Here is an 11,352-nt window from a genome sequence, read left to right as displayed (position 1 = left end):
TTTGCATCACTCCATGGCAGGCCTCAAGACAAGCAGTCTTGGGAGTCACCTTGCACGTGGAAAGTCACTTGAAACAGCTGCACTCCGTCCCAATAGGGGCTCTGTAATAAGCCTACAGCACCCAGAGCCAAACCTACCAAGAAATAGCAGGAACATAGAGAGCTGCTTCTCGTCATCCCTCCTCGCCAACTGCCCCTTCAGCTGACCCAAACACTCTTCACTTACTCTAGGCCCTATGCAACCTGGAAGAGTGACCACACAATGCAGCCATGTGCGCTAAAGCGATAGTTGTCGACACTCTGGGCCAGTCTGCAGCTCACACAAACAGGCGGGTCTCTTGTCACTTTCATCCCACCCAAATCACTTTTAAACACAGTTTACACGATAGGGCAACAGAATATGCCCCAGAAGAAAGTCTGGTCAGCTGTGTGCCCCTAGAACACACTGGGCACGTGATTACCTTTCACCCAGGCCACAGGAAGTAAATACACAGGAGTTTTAAAATAATACAAAAACTATTTTTATTGTTTTTAAAAGCCAACACAGTGGCTTTTGGCATAACTATCCATTTCTAATACAAAACTGGATTAAATAAATATCATCCAATGTATAAATAGACCATGAGACAATTCTGAAGATAAAAAGAGAATTTTTCTGTAAATTAAAAAATTAACTTTGAATTTTCTTAGTGGTGGCTGAAGAACAATCACTATGGCATTTTAGAACTTGTCAAATATACAAATCTTGATTCAATACAAAAATCTTCATGCCATGTCACACATAGAAAAGATTAAATAGCACAATTTTTTTTTAATTACTGCCTATTGCCCCTGACACACTAACAAATCTATACCATTTAGTCCATACAAAATGTATCTGCCTAACCATGAGGGTGCCTGGGAAGAGGTCAGCCAGAGGCAGCAGTGCCAACCATCACACTTCCAGGGCGTGCGGTGCAGGCATCCAGCTTCCCACGAATTACACGGCTCTAATTTTTAGACAGCAAGGAGGGCAAACAACCTGTTTAGACAGCAAACAACAGATTTCCAGTTGTTTCACTAGAATAAGGTAAAAAAAAAAAAAAAAAAAAAAAAAAAACCAAATCAGTTGACACTAAATTGGGCTATTGTGGGTAGCTATTTTGAAATTTTACTTGCTTTTTGATTTTGTTTCATTGAAACAGGGTCTCAAGTAGCCCAGGCTGGCCTGGAACTTGCTATGTAATAGAGACTGACTTTGAGGTTCTGATCTTCCTGCCTCATTTCTCAAGTGTTGAGATTACAAGTGTTTGCAGCCACAGCTCATTTCCTCTAAATTACATGAATTTTACCCACATGCCATGAACATAAACCAAGTGCAGAAGAAGAATGGACTATGGACCAATCTCACCGTGTATAAGGCTCACTACTCAGTAGCACCAGGCCCTGGGGTCACTGTTGGTGGGAGCTGGGGGAAGGGCAAAGTGTGGATTTTGAAATAGGCTATGGAGAAAACCCTTATGTAAGGAGGCATGAGATATCCCTTACACAGAACCCAAAAGTAGGCCTACAGATATGCACTTCCATATACAATGCTACTTACAGACATCTGTGTGGTGCCCTTTAGGTAGGAAAGTGAGTGTCAGTGAGTGAATGACACTTATCAAGACAGAGCGCACAGAAAGGATGATATCTACTCTCTAAAATCTGGGCTACACAGATATGCTCAACTCACTGGTGCTCATGAGAATTCTTTTAAAAAATGGTGTGAAGGGCATACAAACAAGCGCACATTTTTCTGGTGCAGGCTGCCCACTGTAATTTCTGAGGAGCCTCTCTGGCCCTCCCTGATTTCTTCTCACTGCTACACAAGCACCCAGTGCTCTGAGGACTGCAGGGAAGCTTGCTGGGTGTGAGACACACTTCCATTCACACCACATATTGGCTTTGATCTAGGCCCTTCTGAAAGGTCTGTCCATGCTGGATTCTCCTGCTGCCTCAGCCTCCTTGGCTGTGCTTTCAAGGATATGCCTAGCTGTTCTTCTACCAACCAGGAGCCTCCTTCAGGGACCAAAAGGCTCCACAGTACTGAAGGAGCAAGTGGCACCCCCAGGACTGCGCCAGACACAGGATTTGCTCTCAAGGGCCATATCCGACTGTCAGCTCGACGTAATGTGTGCTTCAGGGAGACACTGAGAGGATTTCCATTCTCTGGACTTCACACAGGTAAAAGAAATATCATTACAGTTTTTTTTTTTTTCCTGCTAAAAATACCTGAAATTTATTTCCCACCCAACTAGTGATTCTGAAACATGATTTAAAAACAAAACAAAGCAAAACACGTACATCACATTTCCTAACGTCATTTTGCATTTAGTTATTTTAAAACAGATATGTTATATAGAGAGTTCTAAAAAATACAGTTCTCTATCCTCCAAACCCTGGTTATACATGAGGCTAGAAACCACTTTCCTAAAATAGTACTTCAAACATTAAATACAGAGATCAACCTGTAAACCACAGTACTCAAGTGAGCTATCTTCTTGAAACCTGGTTATTTTCAAGGAATGTTGGCAAAGAAGCAGCTTTGATGATAAGGACATAAATCATAATGCATACATGTCATGCTTGTTCGCTAGTAAACTGAGAATTACTGGCAGATTTTCTTTTCTTAGGAGTCACACAGAAAAGTTTGACTTCTGTAGGTCACTGACTGCCACAGTCAGCACCTGCGTTCACGACACCATCGGGAAATAGCCAACCTCTTTACAGATGTCCTGAGATGACATTTAATGCTGAAAGGAAAATAAATAACCCAGCAAGAACAAAAACGTTTAAATGCAATAATTTCAATTTGGGGGATTTTTGTTCACTAAAATTAATATTTCTAAAATACTTTAATAAAAAAATTAAAGAAAAGTGCATTAATAGCAGAGACTTTAGAACTCTCGCACAGTTACAATTACTCTGAAAACACGACCTCGGCCGGGTGTACACACTGACATTCAGGGAGCCTTGGCGTCTTTAAGTCCAGTATCACAAGAAAAGTCAAGTAAGGCTTTTTTCTTCTTAAAAAAATATACAATACACAAATCAGTTTGAAAAAAAGTAATAATATTTAACAGTTCTCTGACTTAAATATTTTCACATAACAAAAGTTTTTATGTCACTGTCAATATTACTTATATACAGATGACAAAATGAACAGAATCAAAAGATGCCCTTTTAAAATAACAGTGAAATGTCTCTCTCCAGGACTCTTAGTGAACAAGTCCACATAATATTTATAATAAAACTGCTCTCTTCGGGAACAAAGGAGGCAATGAGAGAAAATAAAGGCAATTTTTTTTTCAGAAAAAAAATAGAGCCCAGCTTTATGTTACAATGAAAAAGATATCCATTTATTAACAGAGTGAACACGACACCGGTCTGCAGTGCACCAGGGATGGCCTCAGATGCGCTCTGTGATGAGGACTAGTGCTTCTATTTACAAAATATACTTCTCAGCCACACGGAGGCCCATATATCTGTCTATGTACACAGGTATTCACATATAGAACATATAAATAGTTTCAAGGGAATTGATATGAAGTGGGAACCTACTGTCTTTGGAATGCTGAGGCGCACGCACGCACGCACTGCTCAGCCAGTGCAGGGGGATTTGGTTTGGGATGTGTCTCGTGTGGCACTGCTGATGTCACTAAAAGGATTCCCTGAAATGAAAACACACCTCCGTATGCATGAGGAGAAAAGTCGCAGGAGTTTTGTGGGTCCTTAGCCTTAAAATACAGATAAATTTACTGAGGTGGATAGGAACAGCTTCCTGTCCCTTAAGAGACAACTCTGTCAATTCCTGCTCACAGGGTATGGCTTGTGCTTCTGCGGTGATCTAATACCAGGTGACTGGACAGATTCATGCAGCAAGCGTGTGGACATCCATGTGAGCAGCTGGTCCTCGCCTGCGGGTCAGATTTTCTCCGTGGCCCTGCTGTCGCCAGATCTTGTGTTCTTCTAACTAGGGATTAGGGATCTGTGATGGAGAGAGAACTGGTCCAGCCATCTCTCAAGGCATCAGTTACATTAACGTAAGAGTGAGCCAAAAAGAGCTGTTACTAATTAGCAAAACGCGGAGTAAAAAGTGGAAAAGCATCCATGTGTGATGGCACCGCTTCTGAACTTCACGCACTACCACACGTGTGTTTTGCCATATTGTCTTTTGCTAACACAAACCTCACTGCAATGATACTCAGATCCAGGTCATCCGCTAAGGACAGACACCGGCCATAAGAAGGTAACAGTGACCGTGGTAGTGCCCAGGTTCTGTGATTTGTAGACAAATGAAAACAGTGCATTTGTACATTTCCCAGTTGTTTCCTGTTAGTCTCTGAATGACAATGATTCTTCAAATAACTTTAGCTAAAAAAACTACTGTGGTAGATTTTTAACACTTGAAGTTTTAAAACAGAAACTCTGAGCGATCTAATCTTCACAAACATAGCTTCATGGATGCTCTTAGCCTTGTTCCATGGCATCAGAACACATTGGTTAGGGTCTGCCATTCGCCCGCCGCCTCCTGCACCACCTCCTCTAAATGGAGGGTCCTTAGCTCTTCCCCGTCCTGTTCCTGGACCACAGCGGCTGCCTGCAAGGTTCCTGCAGAAGCAAAAAGAAAATTAGCCTCAGCTCTCAGAATCAGGCCAGCATGTACATTTAAACAAGAGTATATGGGAATCAGAGAAAAGGAATCTCTAGCTTGCTTTGCTTCCCATCTCAGTGGAATGAGAAACTCTGGACCAGAGGGACCATTTTTCAACTTGTAATTCTGGGGCTGGAACCCTACGCCTCATGCATACAAACAAGTGCTGACCCCTAGGTAGAATGTCTGTTGGTCACAGGCTCTGAGATATGGGCACTCACACCCTGAGGGCTATGCCAATACAGAATCAGTGACAAACAACTAATGACACTCACAATACAGACACTCTCCAACAGGCAACAGTGACCTTCCCTCCACACAGTAGAGTTCTACCCAGATATGTCTAGACACAACCCAGTGACTACACGAAGGTCAGTACATTCACTAACAAAACCTATCATCTTACAACTAAGTGTACTTTAAATACACAGCTGTAAAACTCAACTGCCCACCCCACTCAGCTTTTAATATTCCATACTCCTGCCACCAGTGCAACAGGACCTAAATGCCTGAGTCTGTTAAGTAAAAATGATACTGCCATGCTACTGTGAGGTCTGGACCTCAAGCAGGACAGGCAGCTGTTCTCGCCCTATAACCCAATTGTGATGGCATCAATACTTGCAAACCACAGAGAAGGCACGACTTGTGTGGCCTGGACTAAGTAGACAGAATGGAGGCAATGGTGTTCAACATAGAGTCTGCAGACCCTGCCTATCTCTGTGCAGACTCCAGGCTGATCCTGCCTCCTGACACTTAGGTGTCTCTGACCTGAACACTCCAGAAAGGGAGACTGTGAAAACAAGAGTCCCGCTGCTCACACTGGCAGTCATGCTGCACACACTGCTCCACACTGACAGTCACACTGCTCACACTGCTCACACTGCTCACACTACTCCGCACTGATAGTAACTCTGCTTACATTGCTCACACTGCTCGGCCTTGATCTCCCTTCAGAAAGCACTGTCTGAAGCTGGGCATGGTGGAAAAAAAGACTGAAATTGTAGTGCTCAGGAGGCAAAGGAGGATACTGAGAGTTTGAGGGCAGCCTGGGTTATACAGTTAACTCTTGTCTCAGGAGAAAGAAAGAAGGAGGGGGAATAAGAAAGAGGAGGAGGAAAAGAGGAAAGGAGGGCAAGGGGGCAGGAAGCAGACACAGCACAGGCTTCCAACCCTGTGCTCAGGGCCTCTTCTATAAACTTCAGTCCTTACAGAAGCTATGGTGCATGGCCACTGTGAAATGTGTAAAGGTAACACCTGGGAAATACCCCATGACCTAGTCATCTGCAAGTGTGCCTTCTCTGGGACAGACTTCTTACCCACAAAGCTGTGAGCTCGCTTCATGTGCAATTTCATGTTGCTTTTCTGTGTGAAGCCCATGACACAGTAGTCACACCTGTAGGGCCGCTCGCCTGTGTGCTTCTTCATGTGTACCTGCAGCGCGCTCTTCTGGTTGAAGGCTTTCTCACACAGAGTGCAGTGGAATGGCCGCTCCCCTGTGTGCAAAAGGTGAACCACAGTCAGTGTCATTCTCAAGACTGCACACACCGTCACTCATTCCACAGACTGTTCACAGCTGACACAGACTCAGTGACAGTCCTGCTGCCACCACCAGAGTGCTGACTAGCAAGATGCTGGCAGATACTCCATGCTGACACAAAAATGAAACCTTATTCAATGAGTACCCAGACTCACAGAAATATCAGAGATAGAACATGCATGGTTTAAACAATATGTCCTAGTATATTTTATGTAACACAAGCAAAAGACATAACTGAACATTAGAATATCAACTCAATTAAATTATACTTTCCTATAATCTTTAAAATGCTACTGAATGGCCTTCAGGTGAAGGTAGAACTGGAGGGAGCTGCAAAGCATGACATCGCTGGGAGCTGCCCAGATGAACACCCAGCCGACCTCAGTGTCTCCCTTGGCAAGCCATGGTAGTCCTGCTTCCTGGAAGCAATCCCCAACCACTGAGTCATTCTGGGAGCCTGGGGATGGGGTATGGCCTCCCCCCTTTGACTACAAGTTCTTCCCATCTGCTCTGCCTAGCAGCCTCTTGCTGCAGTACCAGGGCCCTTCCTCACAAGGACTCACAGACTGTTTCTGAACAGCAGGAGTCCATGACTGCTCTGACTACATGCTGAGCTGGTCCTGTTTCTTCTCCTTAGAGACTATGCACAGCCAGTGAGGCTTTATTTCAGTCACCTAGGGTGAAACCCCAAATTGAAAAGCTTCTACCCATCCTCCTGACTGAGTGCAGTGAAACTGATCTGTTCACCAGCTACCTCCAGGGGAGAAGACGACAGCCAGACCTGGCTAAGCAACAGCTCTTAAAGCAGGTGTCTGGCTGGGAGTAATCCACACCCATCCTCTTAGAAAAGTCTGAGATGGCCTTTTCTACAGAATGCCCAAGCCAAGGGCTGGGAGCTGACTCTGCCCTGAAGGACTAAGCAAGGGGCAGAGCAGCCCGGCTCAGCCACACCAGTGGTCTCGAGACCAGCCATTGCACCTGCTACAGAACAAAAGGTGGCAACAGTCTTTCCACACTTGCATGGGTTAAGATCTCAGTGTATCTTCCAGGACATAAAGCACAGTCAGGAATGTTCCTGAGCAGGGAGAAGCAGTCCCAGCACGTAACACTGGCCTGACTGGAGGGGAGGGGAGCAGCAGGACAGGAGCTTTGGAAGCACAGAGAACACAGGGACCATCTCACTGGCTCTTCTCCACAATGACATCCTGTTCAGGATGTGCGTGAAGGGCTCAAGTCCGTCTCAGTCAAGCCAGTATGTCTACCCCACAATGACAACATGACAGAATTATGGACCACCGATGCATTAGATTAGAGGGTATGAGGCAATCACCATCAAGTTCAATGTTTTCCTGGCAAAAAAATATGTTGAAAATGTTTCAAGTTCAGTCTCCCCCACCCACAGCTATAGAGGGTACAGTATTGTTAGCCCAGTGCCACATTACAGAGGAATAAAATGGAAAAACTCAGAAACATGAATGTAATTTTTACTGGGTGGGGGTGGGGTGAGGTGCATGCCTTTAATCCCAGCATGTTGGAGGCAGAAACAGGAGATCTCTATGAATTCTGAGTCCTGGGCCAGCCTGGTCTACAGAGTGAGTTCCAGGACAACCAGGACTATTACACAGAGAAACCCTGTCTTGAACAACAACAACAAAAATCAAATCAAGTGGCAGCATTTTATCGATTACTTGCATGTATGTATGCATTTGTATGTGATAGTGCACAGGCTTGGGGTTAGGGGTGGTATCAAGACAATCTCCAGTGTCATTCCTCAGGAGCTGCTTTGTTTCTTCTGTTTGCTTTTGTTTTAGAGACAGAGTAATCCTGCTGGCCTGGAACTTGCTACACAGGCCAGGATGGCCTCAGAGGTTTGCTGGCTTCTTTGAGCCTGCCCAGTACACCACCATGCCCAGCTTCTTTGCTGCTTCTTGAGGCATAGTCTCTCAGTGTCTGGGACCTAACAGGAGACTAGGATGGCTGGACAGTGAGCCCCAGTAGCCTCACTCTCTGCAGCCTCAGCAAGGAAATTACATACGACTGGGCCAAGAAAGCTAGTCTCTCTCTGACTGTTTTTCCTCTGAAGAGATTCAAGCAGATGCAGATAGTAAATGCAGCAGAGTGCAGAGTCAGGAGAGACCAGAGCAGTAGTCTAGAGGGCTAGAGGGGCGCCCTCCATCTTCCTAACCAAAGGGAGGGAAGGGGCCACAGCATGGAAGGAAGCACCCCTATTCCCCAAGGTCACAAGAGAACTGGCAAAACCCAAGTGAGAAAAGAGTGTGAAGTTGATCACGATTAGGACGACGTGGACCACAAGGGCCTTGTTTGTAAACACTGTAACACGCCACACACATTCACACGCTTCACTCCACCTTCTCACCAATGACTTTCTCTTTCAAAGAACAATACCACATCACGTCTCACTACCTGTGTGAATGCGGCTGTGTCGCTCCAGCTGGCTTGGTTTGGCAAAGGCCTTTTCACAGGTGTCACATTTGAATACCCTGGGCTTCTGAGAGCTGAGTGAGGGGCCAGCCTGGTGTGTCAGCATGTGCTCCTGGCAGAACACACAGAAACCAGCACAGGTTAGGCCCTAATGGAACCTGAGGGGTCTGAAACAGCAACAGGAAGGATTTATCATGCAAATACAATTAGCCTGCAAGACCGACATCATGGGTGACCTCCGCCTGGGATTTCAGGACCTGGAGCTGATCACGGTAGCAAGATGAGGAGGAGCCATGGCCTTGGCAGCTCCATGTCCATACAAGTGGCAATATCTCCCTCCTCAGGCTGTAATCTGTGTGATATGGCTTTCTCAGAAATATGTGAGCCACTGTGCTGTGTCCCCCTGAGGCTATTTTCAAAGTTTTACTAAGTGCACAATTACCCTGAGAGAGGGATCTTTAAAAGTGCCCCACGCCTTAAAGCAGGATTCTGAGAGAAGTAAACACTTTCACTGTTTGTACCTGCATCACAGATTCATGAAGAACACTACTCCACCCAGACAGCCTATGAGGTGGGTCAGAGGACAGACAGAAAATGAGAAAACTGCTCTTAGCTGACATGCTAAGGTCAGGAAGGGTTTAGGACAAATTGCAGAGCATAAGACTTCAGCAGTCACACTGCACTGTGTAACTCAACGCCTGGAACTGACACTTCTCCACTGCAGCTAAGGCACACTTTATGTATGTGTGAATACCATGCCTTCTGAAACCACTTCTTTTACAAACCCTAAGCACTTGATGCTTAGAAGGCAGATGGATACTGAAGAACAGATAATCCATTATTCGAAAAGGACCATGTTGTAACTCTGGAGATAAACCAGAGAAGGGAAGTCGCTGTGACATTAGTAGTGTGCACAGTGCACACAGTATCAGAGCTGCTACTGCGGCTGGCGCAGTGACAAGCTGCACTTCTTCATCCTAGCAGGGAGAGTTTGCTGCACTGTGACTGAGTGGCTCTCCAGGATGGATGTTCTTACAGGAGGGCCAGTCAAGTGTGGCTCTGATGTTGTCACCACAGATGATGGCATGTCTGCTCTCTGCAGGGAGCTCCTGCATATGTGCTGAGCAAAGGAAAGACTGGAGTGTAGATTGGACAGAGCAGAGACTGTCTCTGGGGTGGGGGGCATCATGGCCCTTGGGAGGCATGAGCAGAGTCAGGGAAGGACAGTAGTGGCTCACTGTTCACTCCTAACTCTCCCTTACTGCAGAGTTCTTAATAATTGCCATGAAATGATCGATTCTTCCAGGCCACCAGAAGAATAAAATCAACCCTCTACCAAAATTAGAGGGACACAGAAGGCTACCCAGCAGCCCCTGTGTCTTGTCTAGGGATGGTTTCTGTCTCTTGATAAAACTTCTTTTATGGCCTCAGATATGGCCTGCATGCCTTCCTGAAGCTTCCGTGGCAAAGAGCAGAGGCTTAGAGAGCATCAGCAGGAGGCATTCAGTCCCCTGGCTGCAGGAGATGAGAGTTAGGGACAAGGACAAAGAGTTTCCAATGGGGAGAGATCTGAGAAGGTACAGGTACATAAATGTGTAATCTGTTCACAAACACTCAACAGGCCTATTTACACCTACAAGTTGGTACACACATTTACATCACTGTTTCTAGAATAATGGGAGGAACGTGTCACTCGGTTTTCCCTTTGGTTACAGCGCTGTGGGTCCCAGGACGCACCTTGAGGTGTGTGGCGCGCTTGAAGGCTTTCCTGCAGACACGGCAGCCATGGATACGCTCCTTCCCGTGCACCTCCTTGCTGTGGTGCATGAGCACGGCGGCTGACGAGAAGGCACGCTCACAGTCCAGGCACTGATGTAAAGGGCCCTCCTTCTCAGGCTGGCTATTAGGGGTCAGCTGGGCAGAGACGTCAGTCACCTGGACAGAGTCACGCACCCTATGTTACTAAAACAGTGTGGTCTGCAACTGCCAGACAGGAAAGATAAGTGCTGTGCTGCCGCCTAACATGGACACACCTGACCACCTTATTCCAGGAGAAAACTTAGAAATGCTCAAAGGCCAGAAAACGCAGCTGCCTTTTGGAACCAGTGGGAACTGAAGCTAAGGACACTGGCTAATAAGGGAGTAAGATGATATATCCACCAAGATCAGACCAGCTCCCAAACTGCTTCTCCTGGCCACATAAGCCATGTGCTTAACCACAGCTGAACAACAAGGGACAGATAAGGCATATATGAAAGGTTCTGGCAAGTAAAATATCAGACATTGTTTTAAAAATGCAGTGGTTTAGACCAGCAAGATGCTTCAGCTGGTAAAAATGCCTATCTCCAAGCCTGACGACCCTGAGCCCACATGTTGGAGGAAGAGAACCAACATCTCCAAGATGTCCTCTGGTTTCCACCCCATTAACTATTGCCCACACACATACACACATGCATGCACAAGACATGTGCACATAAAATATAAATGCAATAAAAATGCTCTGGTTTGGACCTCCATATACTGCACTAAAAACTTTAATAGCAATCAGTGGTGTTCCAGTTGGTTTGTTTGAACTAAGTTATTTTACCTAAACTTTGCATGGAGACTAATGAGTAGGCTTGCAAGTCAATTTCATGGGATGCCACCAGAACTTTCAAGAAAAGCAAAGAAAGCAGACACAGGAGACTCCACTTTAGAGA

General features: G+C 45.7%; 1 protein-coding gene across 4 annotated transcripts in view; it reads right to left on the bottom strand.

Annotated features, from left to right (window-relative positions):
- Positions 1-504: 504 nt before the first annotated feature.
- Positions 505-11,352, bottom strand: part of Znf236 (zinc finger protein 236) — an 82,096-nt gene continuing 71,248 nt past the window's right edge. For all 4 annotated transcript variants that reach the window (XM_027403698.2, XM_027403699.2, XM_035440303.1 and 1 more), the window contains 4 exons: positions 10,391-10,588; positions 8,636-8,765; positions 5,991-6,167; positions 505-4,631 (listed from right to left, as the gene is read on the bottom strand). In XM_027403698.2, coding sequence (XP_027259499.1) covers positions 4,510-4,631; positions 5,991-6,167; positions 8,636-8,765; positions 10,391-10,588 — 627 coding nt within the window. In that variant the 3' untranslated portion in view covers positions 505-4,509. The remainder of the gene's footprint in view (positions 4,632-5,990; positions 6,168-8,635; positions 8,766-10,390; positions 10,589-11,352) is intronic.

Source organism: Cricetulus griseus, chromosome 2, assembly GCF_003668045.3.
Source record: "Cricetulus griseus strain 17A/GY chromosome 2, alternate assembly CriGri-PICRH-1.0, whole genome shotgun sequence".
Classification (NCBI taxonomy): Eukaryota; Metazoa; Chordata; class Mammalia; order Rodentia; family Cricetidae; genus Cricetulus; species Cricetulus griseus.
The sequence above is the reverse complement of the archived record's forward strand: the minus strand, read 5'-3'. Positions and strand labels throughout refer to the sequence as shown.